The sequence below is a fragment of the Erythrolamprus reginae genome, chromosome Z (assembly GCF_031021105.1).
Source record: "Erythrolamprus reginae isolate rEryReg1 chromosome Z, rEryReg1.hap1, whole genome shotgun sequence".
NCBI lineage: Eukaryota > Metazoa > Chordata > Lepidosauria > Squamata > Dipsadidae > Erythrolamprus > Erythrolamprus reginae.
In genome coordinates, this window is record NC_091963.1 from 73,547,186 (window position 1) to 73,569,841 (window position 22,656).

Genomic DNA, 22,656 nt, shown 5'->3' on the forward strand with positions numbered 1-22,656 from the left:
CCCCAGTGTCCAGAGAATGGAAAACGCCCCCTTGGATTCAGAAACCAGAGAAAAGATGCTGGGGAAAGGGAACGATCTCTCTAAGCCCCAAGAGAAAAGAATCCTTCCCTTTGATCCGGGCAGCTTCAATCCAAGAGATCGTTTTCCATTTTCTCTGAGGGATTAGAGAGTTCCTTCTCTTCCTCCAGCATCCAGAGAGTGGAAAACGCTCTCTTGGATTGAGGCTTCTCAGATCAAAAGGAAGGATTCCTTTCTCTGAGGGCTTAGACAGTTCTTTCACTTCCTCCAGCGTGCAGAGAATGGAAAACGCCCCCTTGGATTCAGAAACCAGAGAAAAGACGCTGGGGAAAGGGAACGATCTCTCTAAGCCCCAAGAGAAAAGAATCCTTCCCTTTGATCCGGGCAGCTTCAATCCAAGAGATCGTTTTCCATTTTCTCTGAGGGATTAGAGAGTTCCTTCTCTTCCTCCAGCATCCAGAGAGTGGAAAACGCTCTCTTGGATTGAGGCTTCTCAGATCAAAAGGAAGGATTCCTTTCTCTGAGGGCTTAGACAGTTCTTTCACTTCCTCCAGCGTGCAGAGAATGGAAAACGCCCCCTTGGATTCAGAAACCAGAGAAAAGACGCTGGGGAAAGGGAACGATCTCTCTAAGCCCCAAGAGAAAAGAATCCTTCCCTTTGATCCGGGCAGCTTCAATCCAAGAGATCGTTTTCCATTTTCTCTGAGGGATTAGAGAGTTCCTTCTCTTCCTCCAGCATCCAGAGAGTGGAAAACGCTCTCTTGGATTGAGGCTTCTCAGATCAAAAGGAAGGATTCCTTTCTCTGAGGGCTTAGACAGTTCTTTCACTTCCTCCAGCGTGCAGAGAATGGAAAACGCCCCCTTGGATTCAGAAACCAGAGAAAAGATGCTGGGGAAAGGGAACGATCTCTCTAAGCCCCAAGAGAAAAGAATCCTTCCCTTTGATCCGGGCAGCTTCAATCCAAGAGATCGTTTTCCATTTTCTCTGAGGGATTAGAGAGTTCCTTCTCTTCCTCCAGCATCCAGAGAGTGGAAAACGCTCTCTTGGATTGAGGCGTCTCAAATTAAAAGGAAGGATTCCTTTCTCTGAGGGCTTAGACAGTTCTTTCACTTCCTCCAGCGTGCAGAGAATGGAAAATGCTCCCTTGGATTCAGGCTGTCCGGATCGAAGGGAAGGCTTCTTTTCTCTGGGGGCTGGGAGAGACCTCGATTCATTCTTTCCCTCGGGAGAGAGCCCTGCAGACAGGAGGCAGCAAGGAAAGAAGACAGTGGGCCACCCTCAGAAGAAATGGCTGAGGCAAAGTCCGGAGGTGGGGTTTCAAGGACTTCAGTGTTTTTGCAATGCTGCAATTTTGCTGAGGCTCCCCTCGCTGGGAAACCCCACCTCCGGACTTCCGTTGCCAGCAAAGCGTCTGTTTTTGCAATGCTGGGAATTCCCGTGCTGGGATTTCCCTGCAGCATCGCAAAAACGCAGAGGTGGGGTTTCCCATGGAGGGGAGCCTCAGGGGAATTCCACCAGTGTGAAAACGGGCACTTCAGCTGGCAAAAGGGGTGAATTTTGGGCTTGCACGCATTAATCACTTTTCCATTGATTCCTATGGGAAACAATGTTTCGTCTTACGAACTTTTCACCTTACGAACCTCCTCCAGGCACCAATTAAGTTCGTAAGATGAGGTATTACTGTACTTAAAAAAGGTTTTGTTATTATTTTTAATATTCTTTGCTATATGCTCCTCAAAATCTCTCTTGGCTTTCCTGACTATCGCCTTGCATTTGGTCTCCCAGAGTTTGTGATCCTTCCCGTTCTCCTCGGTAGGAAGAGCCTTCCATTTCTTAAATGAATTTTTCTTCTTTCCAATAACCTCCTTTACCTCTTCGTAAGCCATACTGGTATGGGAATGGGACTTTTTGCCTCCGCCAATTGGATGAAGCTCTTTCCTCCGCAGCAGCTGATCGGCCGCTGCCTTCACTCCCTCGCCCAAAGGTCCCTAGCTCTTGGCCCCAGCCCTTTGGCCACAAAAATTCAAATTCAGCCACAGCCTTTTGGCCACATGGGACACTTCACCACCATCCAATCAGAACGGTTGTTACAAAATGCTACTTTTGGAAGGAAAGAATGGGACAGTTTGCTGTTTCATACACAAACACACACATTGAATGATAGTCTGACCCACTTTCTCATTCAGGACACTCACAGAATGATAGATAGGAAAGGAAACTCAGTGCCCATCTAGTCTGACCCACTTTCTCATTCAGGAGACTCATAGAATGATAGAGAGGGAAGGGCCTCGGTGGCCATCTAGTATGACCCCTCTTCTGTAGTCAGGAGACTTACAGAATGATAGAGAGGGAAGGGACCTCGGTGGTCATGTAGTCTGACCCCCCCTTCTCATTCAGGAGACTTGCAGGATGATAGAGAGGGAAGGGGCCTCAGTTGCCATCTAGTCTGACCACCCTTCTCATTCAGGAGACTTACAGAGTGATAGAGATGGAAGGGACCTCAGTAGCCATCTAGTCTGACCCCCTTCCCATTCAGGAGACTTGCAGAATGATAGAGATGGAAGGGACCCCATGGCCATATAGTCTGACCCCTCTTCTCATTCAGGAGACTTGCAGAATGATAGCGATGGAAGGGGCCTCAGTGGCCATCTGGTCTGACCCCCAGATCAAGCAGGAGAATGGAGGGGACCGCAGAGGCCATCTAGTCTGACCCACTTTCTCATTCAGGAGACTCACAGAATGATAGAGAGGAAAGGGAACTCAGTGGCCATCTAGTCTGACCCACTTTCTCATTCAGGAGACTAACAAAATGATAGAGATGGAAGGGACCTTGGTGGCCATCTAGTATGACCCCTCTTCTCAGTCAGGAGACTTACAGAATGATGGAGAGGGAAGGGGCCACAGTGGCCATCTAGTCTGACCCCTCCTCTCATTCAGGAGACTTGCAGAATGATAGAGATGGAAGGGGCCTCAGTGGTCATCTAGTCTGACCCCCAGATCAAGCAGGAGAATGGAGGGGACCGCAGAGGCCATCTAGTCTGACCCCCAGATCAAGCAGAATGAAACAGAATGATAGAGATGGAGGGGACCTCAGAGGCCATCTAGTCTGACCCACTTTCCCATTCAGGAGACTCACAGAATGATAGAGAGGAAAGGGAACTGAGCGGCCATCTAGTCTGACCTAACCCACCTTCTCATTCAGGAGACTTGCAGAATAATAGATAGGAAAGGAAACTCAGTGCCCATCTAGTTTGACCCACTTTCTCATTCAGGAGACTCACAAAATGATAGAGATGGAAGGGGCCACAGTGGCCATCTAGACTGACCCCTCCTCTCATTCAGGAGACTTGCAGAATGATAGAGATGGAAGGGGCCTCAGTGTCCATCTAGTCTGACCCCCAGATCAAGCAGGAGAATGGAGATGACCTCAGAGGCCATCTAGTCTGACCCCCAGCTGAAGCAGGAGAATGAAATAGAATGATAGAGAGGGAGGAGACCTCAGAGACCATCTAGTCCAACCCTTTTCGTTAGGAGAATTAGTCTTCCGGTCAAATTCTTGGGCTGCTAAATTGGCTGGTGGAACTCTTTGCCTCACAACAAGCTAATCCTTTAAAAGCTAATTTGGGAAACCAATCAGAGCAGTCCTCTCAAAAGAGGTTTGGGAGAGACTGCTAGTTAGCAAAGGACAGAAGTGAAGGTTGGTTGCTCTCTAGGGCCCCTTTATGACCTGCTACTCATGGTAATCTTTGGAATTTTTCGATGCGTGGAGCATTTATGACAAAAGAAAGTGTCAAGAGAGGCAAAAATTTGGAGGCCCCAGACATGGGGGTAGAGGGCCACCCCCACCCTCCACCCATACACATTTAACAAGAGTTGGAAGGGACCTTGGTGGTCATCCAGTCCCACCCTGTCCTTCCGCCCATACACATTTGACAAATTCTGACCTGCTAAATTGGCTGGGGGAACACACTGCAACATGGTCCTCTCTCAAACTCCCTTTGCATTTGTCTCTCTCCCTCTCTCTCTCTCACACTCTCTCTCTAGGGTCCCTTCCAACACTTGTTAATTTGTTTGGGAATATGTAGAAGTCACTGACTTGAGAAGGGGGTTGGACTAGATGACCTTTGTTGTCCCTTCCATCTCTCTGATTCTGTAGAAATCTGCTTGAGAAGGGGGTTGGACTATGTTGTGATTCCGTCTGAGGCTCCTCAGGGAACGGCTGAACCTCTGCCAGCTCCCTGCTCAGAGGGGGAGGATGAGGAACAGGAGGAGGAGGAGGAGGCCCAGGCAAAAGGGGAGGAGGAATATCAGGCCGAGGGAGAGGGAGAACAGCCAGAGTCCCCCGGGGTGGAGCTCTCCCCAGCAAGCAGCCTGGAGTCCTTAGATGAAAATGCTCAAGCCATCATCGATCACAGGCAGAGAAGAGCAGAACAACGAAGGGGACAATTAGCCAGGTACTTCCAGTCCTAAATAGGTAACAGCTGCATTTGGGTGTGGTTCTCCCCAGAAAGGCTGAAAAGGCAGACCCACCCTTCCTGTATTGTGGAGTATTATCTTTGGGAGTCCTGGGACCTGGCTGTGATCTTTGGTGTCTCTGATTCTGACTTGTGGCCTTGAAGGCTGAAACCTTGGGGAAAAAGGCGTGGGGGCTTATTCTCTACAGTGGTGTGTGTGCCAGCAAGAAGTCTGCTGTATTGTCTGGCTGTCAGGACTTTGCTGTGAAGCCTCATAGCCTGCCTGTTGGGAAGAACAGGTTTTTCTCTGTGTTTATTTTTCAAACTATAAAGTGCTTTTGCTTTTACCAGCGTGTCTGGCTGCTTTTTCCAGTTGGTGTTGAAGTCTGGGGGCACCCAGACAGAACAGTCTAGATGGTCTCTATGATTCTAGATGACCTCCTTAAGGTCCCATCCAACTCTGTAAGGGTCACCTGCTTGAGAAGGGGGTTGGACTACATGACCTCTGTGGTCTGTTCCATCTGTCTGTTTCTGTAGAAATCTGCTTGAGAAGGGGGTTGGACTAGATGATCTCTATGGTTCTAGATGACCTCCTTAAGGTCCCATCCAATTCTGTAAGGGTCACCTGCTTGAGAAGGGAGTTGGACTAGAAGCCCTCTAGTTTGTTTTGTCATAACCGCTTGTTCCCTTTGCATCTGCCTCGAGGCATCGTAAAAATTCCACAGATAATGAGGAGCAGGTCATAAAGGGGCCCCAAACAGCAACCAGCCATCAATTCTCTCATTTGCAATGCTACCTAGTCCCAACTAAATGTGACCAGGTATGCCAATTTGTACAATGATAACTCCTATATTTTTCTCATTTTTTGTTAATTCCTGTTTCTTTGAAGATGAGGCGCTTTATGGTGATTTTAATTCCATATCTATTGATAGGATAACTATCGGAGTTTAGCTTTGTTGAAAACAAAAGTTCATCACTGCTGATAGCATGTGTGTGTGTGTGTGTGTGTGTGTGTGTGTGTGTGTGTGTGAAAGAGCTCCCAAAGCCCCCACACACTTTGGAGATTCTCCACATGAACGCAGAAGAAGACATGGGATCGTCTAGATGCCCAGAGTATGAACAGACCTCTCTCTCTCTTCAAACAGGAAAGGATCATTAGCCTCCCCACGTTTTTTCCCACAAAGCCCCCTGCCCCCCCACTTTGGGGATCCATGCCTCTTTTCACCCCTCCTTCATTCGGCAATTGATCCTTACAGAATTGGATGGGACCTTAAGGAGGTCATATAGAATCATAGAGACCATCTAGTCCAAACCCCTTCTCAAGCAGATTTCTACAGAATCAGACAGATGGAAGTGACCACAGAGGTCATCTAGTCCAACCCCCTTCTCAAGTCAGTGACATCTACAGATTCCCAAACAAATTAACAAGTGTTGGAAGGGTCCCTGGAGAGAGAGATAGAGAGAGAGAGAGACAGAGACACAGAGACAGAGAGACACAGAGAGAGAGAGAGAAATGCAAAGGGAGTTTGAGAGAAGACCATGTTGCAGTGTGTTCCCCTGGCCAATTTAGCAGGTCAGAATTTGTCAAATGTGTATGGGCGGAAGGACAGGGTGGAACTGCATGACCACCAAGGTCCCTTCCCTCTCTATCTTTCTGTAAGTCTCCTGAATGAGAAGAGGGTCAGACTAGATGGCCACCGAGGTCCCTTCCCTCTCTATCATTCTGCAAGTCTTCTTAATGAGAAGGGTGGTCAGACTAGATGGCAACCGAGGTCCCATCCATCTCTATCATTCTGTAAGTCTCCTGAATGAGAAGGGGGGTCAAACTAGATGGACACCGAGCTCCCTTCCCTCTCTATCATTCTGCAAGTCTCCTGAATGAGAAGGGTGGTCAGACTTGATGGCCACCAAGGTCCCTTTCCTCTCTATCATTCTGTGAGTCTCCTGAATGAGAAAGTGGGTCAGACTAGATGGCCACTGAGTTCCCTTTCCTATCTATCATTCTGTAAGTCTCCTGAATGAGGTGGGTCAGGTCAGACTAGATGGCCACCAAGGTCCCTTCCCTCTCTATCATTCTGTAAGTCTCCTGAATGAGAAGGGGTTCAGACTAGATGGCACCGAGGTCCCTTCCCTCTCTATCATTCAATGTGTGTGTTTGTGTATGAAAGAGCAAACTGTCCCATTCTTTCCTTCCAAAAGTAGCATTTTGTAACAATCGTTCTGATTGGATGGTGGCGAAGTGTCCCATGTGGCCAAAGGGCTGTGGTTGAATTTGGATTTTTGTGGCCAAAGGGCTGGGGCCAAGAGCTAGGGGCCTTTGGGCAAGGGAGTGAAGGCAGCGGCCGATCAGCTGCTGCGGAGGAAAGAGATTCATCCAACTGGCGGAGGCTAAATGTCCTAAACCCTACTGGTATCCTCTTGGACTTTCCAGTCCTCTTTCTTCTTTTAGGAATACGTTTTAGTTGAGCCTGTTGTAACATATTTTTAAACAGTTTGCTAGCATTTTGGAGGGATTTGACTTTTTTTTACTGTCCCTTTTAGTTTCTTCTTTATTATTTTCCTCATTTTGGCAAAATTCCCTCTGTGAAAGTAATAGCTAGGAGTGGAAAAATTCCTGAATCCAAACTTTCCAGAGATGCAATTCCTGGAGTTTTCATTTTTGAGAATTCCAGAATTCTTAGACTTCACTGGCTATATATTTATGCAGCTATTTACCAGGGGTGTATGGGATGCTCAGGGAGGGGTAGCACCTCTGGTGTAGGAGCATGTCATGTCCTTTTACAGCAGCTCATTTAGGACAGCTTGTTCACCTTTGGTCCCCACCTGTCACTCAGCTCTCACCTATGCTAGTAGCTGTAGCATGCACAGTGGCCACACTCCAGGCAACAACTTTGGCAGGCTGACCAAACCAAGCTGAGAGTAGCCGATGAGTCATTGAGCTTTGGCAAAATAGGGACTTGTCTATGCTGAGAATATGAAGACAAATTCCAGTGGACTGAGCGGATGAAACCTACTAGAATATGTCAATGGTCATGAAGGCGGTCTCTGCAAGTAATGTGATATGCTAGGAGCATGGCAAGACACGAAAGATGCCCTGGTCAACCACTAGGAGAAGAGAAATTCTGACTGCAAATCTCCACTGCCTTGTGGCTATATCAATCATTGGAAAAGGCTTCAGGAGTAAACCTTGAGGCAAAATCCGGAGCCAGAATCCTGGAAGTAGTTCATGACTGTGTACAGCCATATTCTGATAACTCCTGTGCGGTAGCTGGAACCAATTGTATTGGCCTTTGCCATTCCATTTGAATATTTCAGAGATGTGAGAGGGAGGATCTGTTGCTTACCAACCCAAGCTTCATGCTCCATACTTACCAACCCAAGCTTCATGCTCTGGAAAATCCAAAGCATGATACCATGGTCTTTTGAGACTGAAGGATGCCGATGCAATATTTACCATCAATATTCCAAACCAATATTAATTTGAAAATTGCTGTTCTTTGCTTACCTAAATATATGTAACGCTTGGCTATCACAGATTCATCGTTCAGTTTGAAATATGTATTATCAGTGAGATTCAATACTTTGATTGTTCCTGTCCAATAGTAAGATCCTGGAGCTCCCATGATAACCAACTCCTATTAAAAGAAAAGTTTTGTCATGTTAAATCTCTATAATCAATGGAAATATTTGGGGGGGAGGGTAATTTTTTTTCTCCATACAAGCTTCTTCAATACATTTTAAATATTATACAAGCTTCTTCAATACATTTTAAATATTATAATAAAAACAGTATCGAGTTAGTACATTATTTATAATTAATCTCCCCCAAAAATTATTGGTTTCAAATTAATTACTTCCGGTGTCAATCCAACCCCCTCAGCCTTCACCTATAATTTTGTCATATAGATATATATTTTTCTTCTAAATGAATTCAAGCTTAATTTTGTTTAAACCTTATTAAGTTAATATCCCTCTTTTTTAATATTTCAAATATGCCATAGTGCCTGCTCCTCCTTCTTGTGTATTCTCTCAAAACCCTTACAAAAAAGAAAACTTTATCAACTACAAACAATAGTGAAGAGAAAAAATTATAATTCAAAAAAGAAAGAGAAAGAAAAGAGAAAAGAGAAAAGAGAAAAAAGAAGGAGCAAGGTAGACAAAAAGAAAACCTAAACTCTATTATTATAGGAATATTAAAACAGTATTAAAACAATATAAAAATTAACCAAACTATTATTTTAAATCTTCAGTTAATAATCATCTTAATATTATAATATTTCATTCCAAGTCATAATCAATTAATATTCAAATACTTATCACTTAATTATCACTATGTTTCCCAATAATTTCCATAATCTAATGATCTAAATATTTCTGTATAATTCTATACTTCAATAAAATTTAATAACTTAAAATGTATCTTAAAAACACCACCTAATAAATTTAGCTACATTGTTTCATAATTAATGCATACTTAATAATCTATCATCCCTCCTTGAAACAGCATCTTTGCCAATCCTCAGGGCATTTATTTTTTCTCATTTTAAACCCATATTTTCTCCTTGCCTCTTTTTTTACTAAAATATAAGATCTTATTCATTCCCATTCTAACTTCTTTCCTACTCTGCCATTTCCAGAGTATCAGGTCATATCTATTCTTCATTTTCTTAGTGCTTAAAATGGTCATCAAATATGACCATCAATGCAATCAACCCCTTCTTTAATCAAACCGTACTCTGATTCATTTATAAAAACCACTATTTCATTAATGTTATGTCCTTTAATCAATAAAGTTTTGATGAGAATTTTTGATATAAAGGATGTCATTTCTATTTTTCTCTTCCCATTCTTGAAAATATTTAAGTATATCCTTAAACAAATCTCTTATGTCTTCCATCTTTGCAAAGTTAATATATCTAAATTTTTTGTCAAATTATCAAATTAGCATTTATATCATCCAGAAGCCAACATTTTCCAAGACAAATTAAATCCTTTTTTCCTTCTCACCATTTCCAAATTCAAATAAAGTTCAAGTCCAAGATGTTCTCTTTCTATTTATTTTTCAGTTCCTCTTATCACTTGTAAAAAGAAAACAATCTGCTTAGTTCCATTTCATCAAGGACAAATTCAGTGAATAATAAATCCAACCAAATATTGCCTCAACTTCACTAGTAGATGTCCTCAGTATGTAATCACAGTTACTCCCAGTTCTTCAATTCCAGCTTCTATAACCACTTTAAAATTTAAATTATGCTAATTCTAAAAGTCCAATCTTCCACAAGTAAAAAAGCAATTTATAAAGTTATTGAGTTTTTAAAGAAACTTTAAAGTTCATTTAAATGTTGAATATGTCCAAAAATAGTACAGCTGCAGCCATTTCCGCTTCTGCCCAACTTCCGAAATAGAAAATCTTTTAAAAGTCTGAATTAAGGTCCCCTCTGGCAAAATCGCTCACCCTTTCAGCAAACTTTTAGTCTTCTCACCCTCCAGCACAAAAAGTTATGTTACTTCTCTTTCCAGGTGATTCCCGATGCTTCAAATCTAATCTTCCCAGCACATAGTCACCACGGCTATGGCAACTGAGGTCATTTCACCCACTGCTGGTCAAGGTAAAAAATCTACCTGTCGTGGAGCGTGCCAACCATAAAAATGACAGGAGACAAAGACCCCTTTTTTACCACCACCACCCTCCAGGGAGGTTCTGGGCCGATCCATCCAGAATCAGCACCTCCAAACAGCAGGGATTTGGCATACCCCGTGAGTGCGAAGGAGAAGCCGTCTTGCCATGGCATTGACCACAACCCTCCCCAATGAAGATATTTTGAGATTCCTTATGGATAATTACACACAGAATAGAATATATATATATATATACTGGAGCCATGGGAATGAAAGTTCTGGAAATATAGAAAAGAGTTTAATAATCTGCTTCTCTCCTACTCTAGTCCACCCAACAAATATCCTGATCCTTCTGGCCTTTCAGAAGACATCTGGCTCTTCTTTCAGGACTTTGGTCAGAATGAGCAGAATCCCATTGAAATATTATGTACTTCAATCATATTCACTCTTTATCATCTACTTGGTTTTAATTATATGTAGTGCTTCAGTATGTTGGTTTTAATGTTTTCTTGAAGGATTACAGGAAATACATTTTACCATTGTACATTATTGTAACAGAATTGGGAAATTTTGCCATTGATTCCCTCTGTTGTACAGTCTCCCTGTCAGGTACTAGATTTTGATTCACCATTCCCCCTTCTATCAGCTCTTATATCGCAGCAAGACAGGAACCACCATAGCAGGCAGAAAGTCTTTTAGGTTTCTTTGGGCTATGGCAAATGGACTATGCTGAACCAGCCATGGCAGCAGCAAACAAACTGTGGCAAATTGGCTGCCGCAAATGGGTCACAACAAATGGACCACGGCAAATGGGTCACAACAAATTAATGTTAATGATTACTTCAGCTTCAGCCACAAGAACACAAGAGCACACAACAGATTCAAGCTTAATATTAACCACGCCAAACGTGACTGTAAAAATATGACTTTAGAAATCAAGTTGTCGAAGCGTGGAACTCACTACCGGACTCTGTAGTATCATCCCCTAACCCCCAACACTTTGCCCTCAGACTATCTATGGTTGACCTCACCAGGTTCCTAAGAGGTCAGTAAGGGGCGTACATAAGTGCACCAGAGTGCCTACCATCCCCTGTCCTATAGTCTCTCCTATATCTCCTATATCTTCTCTTCTATCTCTTCTATCCATCATCTATCTATTATATCTCTTTTATCTCTTATATTTTCTGCTATTCTCTCTAGTTATATTTTACTCTTATATTTCTCTTCTATACTCTTTTTGATACATTCTACTCATATATATCCTCTATAATCTTCATTGTGTATTATTGTGTATTGGATAAAACAAACAAATAAAATAAAAATAAATAAATAAATGGACCACAGCAAATAGGCTGCAGCAGCAAACCGGCTATGATGGTGAATGGGTGGCAGTGGCAAACGGGCAGAGGTGAATGAGGAAAGGCAGCAAATGGGTTTTGGCAGCACTGAACAAGGCCAGATAAATACCAGATTGGATGCTGAGAGGCAAAGTCAGAAATTTTTTTTCTTGTTTTCCTCCCCCAAAATGGTAACTGTGTCTTATAGTCTGGAGCATCTTATAATTAAAAAAATATGGTACATATGCAGTATTTTGGTGAGTGGTTATCACTCTCTCTTAAAAGAAAACAGAATAAGTAGAATTGAGTGCTCCTACATTAGATACTTGCCTTTTTGATCCAGAGTCTATTTATCTAAATTTCCTTCTTATTGTTCACTAGCTAAAGGTTGATGCTATGTACTGAAACTTCTGAATGAGGAACAGTTTGGGGGGTTGGGGTTCAGAACATGGGAAAAGAAGCGGGCTTGATACTGCTGACAAGCCAGGAAACAGTTGCTGCTGACATTGCACTGAAAATCAAACACTTCATCACAAAGGTTGCCACCCATTTCTGATTAACCTAGTCCTAGAAAGATTCTACCAGACTGTTTTGAACACCATGAAATAAGTTTTGTTTACAAGATCCAGAATAATTAAACTCAACAAGCCAAATTGAAGGTTGCCTTGAAAATTAAATATAGTGATGTCAGAGTTGGAACCAGCTCCCCCCAGAGATTAGGACTGCCCCTATCCTCCTAGCCTTTCGTAAACTTCTTAAAACCCACTGAGACATCTCCCCTTGCCTATGTAGTTTTATGTATGGTATGTTTGAATGTATGCTTTTTATATAATGGGGTTTTTAGGTTTTTAATGTAAAATTGTTATTTTAGACTTTGATATTAGATTTGTCATTGTATATTGTTTTTATCACTGTTGTGAGCCGCCCCAAGTCTGTGGAGAGGGGCAGCATACAAATCTAATAAATAATAATAATAACAATAATAATAATAATAATAATAATAATAATAATAATAATAAATAAAGCAAGCCATACAGCTGTCATTTTAAAAAATGGCCTATGGGACACAATGAAAGCCTATGTGCGAGGAACCTATATTGCATACCAAAATACAAAGAAAAAACAGAAACAAAACAGCCTATCCACACTAAAAATAAAACTTCAGAACCTTGAAAAAACCCTACAAATGAAACCAGACAACGCCAAAATTTTAGGAGAATTGAATATTACAAAACATTACATAAACCTGCAAACTCAAGAAGAACTCTCACATAAATTAAGGATTGCCAAACAAAAGCACTTTGAATTTGCAAACAAACCTGGGCGATGGTTAGCCTCAAAACTCACTCACCAAAAAGCAGATAAAATTATAGAGGCATTATATGATCATACAGATGCTTTAAAAACAACACTCAGCGATAAAAAACAAATAATTAAATCTTTCTTTGAGGAATTATATAAAAAAGATGACGTAAATGAACAATTAATAAATAATCTATTCAAGAACTTAGAAAATACAGAAAAAATAAATAAGGAAGATCAGGATATGCTAAATGACAAAATAACATCAATGGAACTAACTAGTGCAATTACAAAACAAAAAAATAATAAAACCCCGGGCACAGACGGTATACCTGCCGAATTCTATAAACAATTTCAAGAAATTCTGGAGCCTATAATGTTACCCCTTGTTAATGAAATTCTCGAGGGTTCAAAACTTCCTTCCTCCTGGAACGAGGCCTACATAACTTTAATACCTAAAGATACACAAAATAGAGCTCACATTCAAAATTATCGTCCAATATCCCTGCTTAACTCAGATTATAAAATCTTTGCATCCATCATAGCCGAAAGATTTAAACGAATATTAACTGTTAGAATACATACAGACCAAAATGGCTTCCTTCCGGCAAGAAACATAACAACAAACACAAGGATTATTTTGGACTCTTTAGAATACTACGATAAAAACATAGATAAACCAGTAGCATTCCTATTCGTAGATCTACAGAAAGCTTTTGATAGTTTATACTGGCAATTCTTTACAACACAAATAGCGTCAATGCAATTTGGTAATAAATTTACAGAACTCATTAAAACTATATACTCAATACAAACAGCCAAAAACTGATAAACAATGATATGACAGAAACAATAAGTATAAAAAAAGGAGTGAGGCAGGGCTGTCCCTTAGCCCCCCTGATTTTTATCTTTGCACTAGAAGTTCTACTAAATAAAATAAGACACAATAAGGAAATCCAAGGATTAAAAATTAAAAATGAACACTATAAACTTCAAGCTTTTGCTGATGACATGGTGTTCATTGTACAAGACCCCTTAAAATCTGCACCTATCCTAATTAATGAAATAAATAAATTTGGAGAGATTGCTGGATTAAAAATTAATAGAGAAAAAACAAAAATGATAACAAAAAATATGACAAAACAGCAGATATCGAAATTAGAAGAATCCACTAAAATAAAAACCGCCAAAAAAGTTAAATACTTAGGATTATGGATTACCGCAAATTGCAGCACTATCAAGAAAGACAATTACGATAAACTAATCAATGAAATGGACAAAGATTTTTGCAGATGGTCGAAACTCCCACTCTCTATAATGGGGAAAATTGCTGTAATTAAAAGCAATATACAGTGGTACCTCGAGATACGAGTTTAATTCGTTCCGGACCTGGGCTCTTAAGTCGAGCAGCTCTTATCTCGAACGACTTTTCCCCATAGGAATTAATGTAAATAATTTTAATTGGTTCCAGCCCTCAAAAAACTCACAAAGTTAGTCTAAATTATGCAGAAAGACATGTTTTTAATGAAGAAATGTACATGTACATATAAATGAATAATGAAGTTTCTTTCATTTAACTTGTAAACTTTCTTAAACTTTTAAATTTACATATGTTCAACTTCTCTGCCACCCAATCCTGTAGGACAGAGGTCCCCAACCCTTTTTGCACCAGGGACCGGCTTTAAGCGATCAAGAGAGGAATGGGTGAATGAATGGACGGAGGGTGGGAAGGAAGGAAGGAAAGAGGGAAGGGACAGGAACAGAGGAAGGAAGCAAGGAAACTTATGAAAGGGGAGAGTAAGAGAGGAATGAGTGAAGGGAGGGAGGGAGGGAAGAAGGTGGGAAGGAGAAAGAAAAGAAGAAATAGAGGAAGGGAAGGTAAAAGAGAGAAAGAAAAAGAGCAAGAAAGAAAGAAAGAAAGAAAGAAAGAAAGAAAGAAAGGAAGGGGGAAGGGACAGGAACAGAGGAAGGAAGCAAGGAAACTTATGAAAGGGGAGAGTAAGAGAGGAATGAGTGAAGGGAGGGAGGGAAGAAGGTGGGAAGGAGAAAGAAAAGAAGAAATAGAGGAAGGGAAGGTAAAAGAGAGAAAGAAAAAGAGCAAGAAAGAAAGCTGCAAGCACCCCCCCGAGCCCCCCAGGCCGGCTGCAACCTTTTAAAACACGCGCGCCGCTTCGCAGCTGTCTCCTGAAGCCGAACGCGGAAGTTAGCGTTTGGCTTCAGGAGACAGCTCCTTGGCGCTTGTATCTCGAATTTGGGCTTGTAAGTAGAACAAAAATATCTCTCCCCTCCCAGCTCTTATCTCGAGTTGCTCTTAAGTAGAGCAGCTCTTATGTCGGGGTTCCACTGTACTTCCTAGATTTCTATACCTTTTCCAAACTGCACCCATTAAACTAAATAGGACCTTTTTCAAAAACTTACACAAAAAAATTCGCAAATTCATATGGACAAAAAAAAAGGCCAGGATAAAACTTAAGGACCTACAAGACCATAGGTCAAGGGGTGGATTTGGGTTACCAAACATGGAACTATACTACCATGCCTCAATTGTAAACCTACTGAAAGAATGGATAATACTTAAAAATTCTAGAATATTAACACTTGAAGGCTATGACCTTCAATCCGGGTGGCACAAGTTTCTGATGACAGACATAGATAAAATACCAACATATTTCAGATCACACTACATCCGAAAAACCTTAATTAACACCTGGCACTTCATTAAAAAAAACCACTACCTCTGCATCCCAAAATGGATTTCACCAACAAAAGCCATTATATACCCGAATGCATTAACCCCTGATAAAATTATAACATACGACCAACTACTAAACGAAAATAATGAACTAATCCCTAAGCAAAAACTCATGGAAAAAGGTATTAAAGTAGATTGGTTACACTACCTACAAATAAAATCAAAATATAATGAAGATAAGAACAAATCAGACTTCCAAAAAAATAACCCCCTCGATAAAATAATTTTTGGTCCACAAAAAAAGCAAATATCAAATATATACAATATCCTCCTTCAACACGATACTGTTGAAGAAATAGTTAAAGGAACTATGATAGCATGGTCACAAAACTTTGGGTACACAATTTATTTAAACGAATGGGAAAACATTTGGACTGCTAACTATAAATTAACGATGGCAACCTCATATAAGGAAAACCATTATAAAATGTTCTACAGATGGCACTTGCCACCTGCTAGACTTGCAAAAATGTATCCAAATCTATCACCATTATGTTGGAAATGCAGAGAAAAACCAGGTACATATTACCACATCTGGTGGACATGTGAAACCACCCAAAAATATTGGGAAAAAATTAAAACTATACTAGAACAAATTACTTCTCAGACTATCCATGCGAAACCCGAACTATTTCTACTAGGAATCACAATACAAAATTTTAGTAAAGAAAACAGATATATTATAATCCATATTATTACAGCTGCACGGATTTTATATGCACAATTTTGGAAGCAAGAAAAAAACCCAACTACTCTATCACTCTTGATTAAAATAATGGAATGCGGTTCTAGAGATGGAGAAAGCCTCCTATTATCTTCGTTTTCAAAACGTCCCCGAGCAAGCGGACAAAGATCTGACTTCCAAAATGGTAAAAATCCTATCAGAAAATCTGCAGATAGACGAAGAAGAAGTAAAAAATCATATAGACGAGGTCTTCAGGATCCAGACAAACTATGCCAAAAAAAACAAAGTCCCAAGAGAGGTACATATCCGTTTCACGAAAAAAACCGCAAGGGATGCGATCTATAGAAACACAAGAAACGAGCAAATTCTGTTTAACGACAGAGAAATAACTATACTAAAACAGGTACCCAAGAGAATTAGAGAGGGACGAAGGGAGTTTCACTTCTTGACCGCTAAACTGATGAGAAGGGGAATCTCATATAGATGGCTGATCCCAGAAGGCTTGTTGGTGACTTGGAAAGGAAGAAAATACAAGATCGATTCTTTCGAAAAAGCAGACAATTTTATTATACAAAATCTAGAAGGAGAAAACACACTTGGCCCTGAAGGAGCCCCTCAGACCAGACCAGAAGAAAACGAGCAAGGACAACAAAGTGCAGAAAGCGAGAAGGATCTTAGTTTTAGAGAAGAAAACAGAGTAACAACAAGAGCAACAGCAAAAAGGAAGTAGAAAGGAAAGTACACAATACCAACCATAATAGACCATACATTTAGATAAATAACACACAATAGGGGGGTCCTTCGGCGAGCAAGCAAATTTTTTCTACTCCCTCCCTTTTTCTTTTTCTCTCTCTTTCTCACTCCCCGTATCCTTTATAAATAAATATGAAATTATTAAAAATTTTCTCAGTTAATATAAACGGACTAAACTCAATTATAAAAAGAAAACAAACGATGATTAAATTGAAGAAGGAAGAAGCAGACATAATCTGCTTACAAGAAACGCACATTAGATCGCAAGATCAAAACCTACTTAAGAATAAAAAATTAGGGAAACTGTTTACGGCACTAGCAGAAACAAAGAAAAGAGGCATAGCAGTGTATGTAAAAGAGAGGCTACAACCAGAGCTAATTTTTGCTGATCCCGACGGAAGAATACTCAACTTGAAAATCAAAATTGGTCAAAGTCTTGTAGTCTTGATGGTGATATATGTCCCAAATTCAAACCAATCAGAATTTTACCAAAAAATAAATGATCAATTAATACAATTAGAAGCAAAGAATGTGTGTATATTAGGAGACTTCAACGCGATCACTGATAAAAAAAAAGACTATAAAACATCCCAAAAAAAAATTCAGGATAGGAAAATCCTACCTAACAAATTTTTTGAACTAACAAGAGAATTTAATCTTTTGGATCTATGGAGAGAAAGACACCAGGGGAATAGTGAATACACCTTTTTTTCAAACCCACACCAATCCTGGTCAAGAATAGATATGGCCTGGGGTGACCTGAACATAGATAAATATATAGAACAAGTGGAGATTGGTCCCAATATTTGGGCAGATCACCACCCAATCACAATCAAGATAAAAGAACCAAGGAAAAACTTTCAAAAGTGGTCTTTGAACCAATTATTACTTAAAGAAAAAAATTACACTGACCAGGTTAAAAAAGAACTAATTCTATTTCTTAAAGATAACTGGAATGGTGATACTTCTGTACAAAATCTATGGGACACCTTAAAGGCATATTTAAGAGGAATCACTATATCATACTCCTCTAGAGTAAAGAAAATTAAAAATCAAAAGATTAAAGATCATTTAGTTAGAATTAAACAATTAGAAATAGAATTACAACAAGATCTCTCGAATGAGAAACTTACAGAGGAAAAGGACAAATTAACCCACCAAATTAATCTAATGGCTCAGGAGGAGTTAGCAGGGAAACTAAAAAGAGCTAAATTAGACTATTTCGAAAATGCAAACAAACCGGGCAGATGGCTTGCCCACAAACTAAAAAAAGAAGAAAAGGAACGATATATTCATTCGCTAGAAGATAACAGGGGAGAAAGACAATCCACTCTAGAAAGGAAAAAACAAATTGCCACTGATTATTATATAGAATTATATAAAAGGGAAATAAAAACCCCAGAGAAACAAAAGTTGTATATAACAAAATCTGAACCGGGAGAATTGACGGACAACGAAAGGGAAAGATTAAACAAAGAAATTACGATAACTGAACTGGAGGAAACAATCAAAAATCTGAAAAATAATAAATCCCCAGGCCCAGACGGCATCATTTCTGAATTCTATAAAGAATTCTCCACTGAGTTAGGAGACCTCCTACTAACACTCTATAATGAAGTCCTAGAAAAAGGCCTAATGCCCAACTCATGGATGGAGGCATTCACAAGTCTGATTCCTAAAAATGAAGAAGAAAAGCATAGAATCCAAAATTATAGACCTATCTCCCTGCTAAATGTGGATTATAAAATTTTTATGTGTTTAATGGCAAACAGACTAAAAACAGTTTTAAATAATAAGATACATTCCGACCAAAACGGCTTTCTACCCGGCAGGCATATAAGAAATAACACGAGGATAATATTAGACGTATTAGAATTTTATGAAAAACACTCAGACAAACAATTAGCTCTTATTTTCTTAGACGCCCAGAAGGCTTTCGACAATCTAAATTGGGGATTTATGATAGAAGTAATAAAACATATGAAATTTGGTGCCAAATTTATAAGAATGATCGAGACAATTTACCACAAACAACACACAAGAATAGCAATAAACGGAGATTTAACCGATAGAATTCAGATTGAAAAAGGAGTTCGGCAAGGCTGCCCACTTTCCCCATTACTATATATTCTCACTACAGAAACCATGCTAAGACAAATTAGAGCCAACTCTAAAATAAGAGGATTAAAAACTAAAAGACAAGAGTTTAAATTACAGGCATACGCGGATGATTTGGCCCTGATACTAGAAAACCCACTGGAATCGGGGAAATTTATTATGAAAGAGGTGGAGGATTTCGGCGAGGTAGCAGGTTTAAAAATAAATATGCAAAAAACTAAAATTATAACCAAAAATATGACAAAAGAGCAGGAAAATGATCTGGAAGAAATTTTGAAAATTAAAATAGTCAAAATAGTTAAATACTTGGGGATCTTACTTACAAAAAAATGTAGTACTATTAAAGAAGATAACTATGAAAAATTACTAAAGACAACTGAGAAACAATTAAAAGACTGGGACAAGTTGCAAATTTCACTACTAGGTAGAATAGCGACAATCAAAATGTCAGTACTGCCGAAATTCTTGTACCTCTTTCAAACAATCCCAACAAAATTAAACAACGACTTCTTCAACAGATTGAATAAAATCACTTCTAAATTCATATGGAACAATAAAAGACCCAGGATCAGATTAAAATGGCTACAAGATAGAACTAAACAAGGGGGTTTAGGATTACCGGACTTTAAGATTTACCATTTATCTTGTAATTTGCTATGGATAAAAGACTGGATAGAGCTTAAAGCAGAGAGAATACTAGCTCTAGAAGGCCATGACTTACTCTCTGGCTGGCACAATATGCTATGGAATCAGCACCAACAGATTCCGACTTACTTTAAAAACCACATGATCAGAGATGTTTTAATAACAACATGGCTTAAATTAAAAAAGGACCATTATACAAAAATACCTAGATGGTATTCCAGTCTGGAAGCTCTTACTCACCCGAACACTATTGAATTAAAAGATATGATAACTTATAACCACTTATTAAATACAGAAGGAAATATAAAAACGAAAGAAGAGTTAGCAGAGCAGAACATAACCCTGAACTGGGGGCCATATAGGCTAATATTTTCAAAATGGCAAAAAGACACTAAAAAAGAAGGAATAGCAGCACACAACACTCCCCTGGATAAACTTATATTAGGAAGTGATAAACATTTTATTACAAGAATATATAGTTACTTAATAATGTATGAAATGGAAACGGAAATATCTAAAGACCCAATGACCAGCTGGGCAAAGAATTTCGGCTACAATATCCATATAGAACAATGGGAGACAATCTGGAATAAAAATTACAAAATCACGAAGTCAGTATCATTCAAAGAAAACATCATAAAAATGTTCTATAGGTGGCATATGTCGCCATCAAGACTAGCACAGATCTTTCCAAAAACCAGACCAAATTGCTGGAGGTGTTCAAATCCGTCGGGAACCTTTTTCCATATTTGGTGGAGCTGTCCAAAGATAAAAAAATTATGGACTAAAATAAAACATTGGATATTCGAAATTACGGGCACAAACCTACCTCTCAAGCCAGAGATCTTCCTATTGGGAATAATAGACATAAAAATAAGGAAAACAGATTATCATACAATCCAACACATTATAACAGCAAGCAGAATATCAATAGCCCAAAACTGGAAAAGGGAGGAGGTACCATCAGACAGAGAAATAATCAAAAAAATATTTGACTGCGCCGAATATGATTCCCTAACACAAAAACTGAAAGATAATAAAGAAACAGAAAATATAACCACATGGGATAAGTTCTATAACTGGATCGAGGAAAGGGAGAGAGAGACAGAAACGAAAGGAAACTGAGTAAAGGAGAATAAATCACAAAGAGACCAGGAATGAAGAGAAAGGAGGAGAAGAACAAGACAAAATAACTTATTTGATTGCTCGCCGATATCCTTTTATTTATTTATTCAATATGAAGGAATATACCAGAAACATAACAATTAGAATTTTAAACGCAACACCTAGAAAAGGAAACACTAGATTAATAGATTAAGCAAATTTTAAGAAACAGGATACCACTGAAAGTATAACCGGAAAAATGAAATATAAATATAACTGCAGGTTGGCAGAGGGGGGGGGGAGGGAAAAGGGGTGTCCTACGTTGTTTTTTTTTTTTGTTAGTGTTAAATGTGGTTTGTTCGACCTTAATGAAAATAACAATTAGACACATATGATAAGAACACCTTGTCCTGTCCATACTGTTTTGTATTGTCTTTAAAAAAAAATAAATAAAAATAAAATAAAATAAAATAATGGAATGCGCAGAAATGTCCAAACTAACAATGGAACTGCAAAACAAGGATGAGACAGATTTCTACAAAGCTTGGGATAAATGGTACCTCTGGTTAAAAAAAAGGAATTATCTAAAAATTATTCATCAAGAAAAATATCCAACAAAAACAACTTGAAAAAATAGCAATTTACATCACAAATCATAACATCAAATTGAAACAACAAACTGTAAACATCGATCGACACGAACTCCAACTTTACAAAGAAAATAAACCCCTAAATGAACTATATATATATTGGCACTAAAAACTACATTCAAAACATATCGATAAAGCCTTAGGGTAAAACACACCAAATACGAGCTCAAACTACAGGCCGCAAATCATGAAAGACCCAGCTCTAACGCTGGTTTTCGCTTCTCTATCCCCCCCTTCTTTTCCCTATTCCCCTTCCTTCTATATCTACTTCCCTCCCTTCACAACCCCTTCTCCCACTCCCCAATTACTACATAAGTAGAGTGTAAAAAATGTACAATATGCATATCTCTTTTGTCTTTCTGTACAGTGGAACCTCGACATACGAGCAGCTCTACTTACGAGCTACTCGAGATAAGAGCTGGGAGGGGAGCGACATTTTTGTTCGCCTCCCGAGCTCACATTCGGGATACGAGCGCCAAGGAGCTGTCTCCTGAAGCCGAAAGCTAACTTCCGCGTTCGGCTTCAGGAGACAGCTCCTTGGCGCTCGTATCCCGCGTGTTTTAAAAGGTTGCAGCCAGCCTGGGGGGCTGGGGGGGGGCTGGCAAGCCCCCCAGGCCGGCTGCAACCTTTTAAAACACGCGCGCCGCTTTGCAGCTGTCTCCTGAAGCCGAACGCGGAAGTTAGCATTCCGGCTTCAGGAGACAGCTGCAAAGCGGCGCGCCTGTTTTAAAAGGTTTGAGCGCTAAACAGAAAGAAGCTGCAACTGCCCGGTTAAGAAGGGAGAATCCACCCCGTAGCCAAACGGCTTTTTTACTGTTTAGCGCTAGAACGCTGCGCTAAACAGTAAAAAAGCCGTTTGGCTACGGGGTGGATTCTCCCTTCTTAACCGGGCAGTTGCAGCTTCTTTCTGTTTAGCGCAGCGTTCGAGCGCTAAACAGAAAGAAGCTGCAACTGCCCGGTTAAGAAGGGAGAATCCACCCCGTAGCCAAACGGCTTTTTTACTGTTTAGCGCAGCGTTCTAGCGCTAAACAGTAAAAAAGCCGTTTGGCTACGGGGTGGATTCTCCCTTCTTAACCGGGCAGTTGCAGCTTCTTTCTGTTTAGCGCAGCGTTCGAGCGCTAAACAGAAAGAGCTGCAACTGCCCGGTTAAGAAGGGAGAATCCACCCCGTAGCCAAACGGCTTTTTTACTGTTTAGCGCTAGAACGCTGCGCTAAACA

The 22,656-nt window shown here is 39.9% G+C and overlaps 1 protein-coding gene across 1 annotated transcript in view; it reads right to left on the reverse strand.

Moving 5' to 3' along the window:
- ITGA9 (integrin subunit alpha 9) overlaps positions 1-22,656 on the reverse strand; it is a 953,395-nt gene that overhangs the window by 773,480 nt on the left and 157,259 nt on the right. Inside the window, exon 6 of the mRNA XM_070726333.1 lies at positions 7,979-8,108. Within this exon, the coding sequence (XP_070582434.1) occupies positions 7,979-8,108 (130 nt within the window). The remainder of the gene's footprint in view (positions 1-7,978; positions 8,109-22,656) is intronic.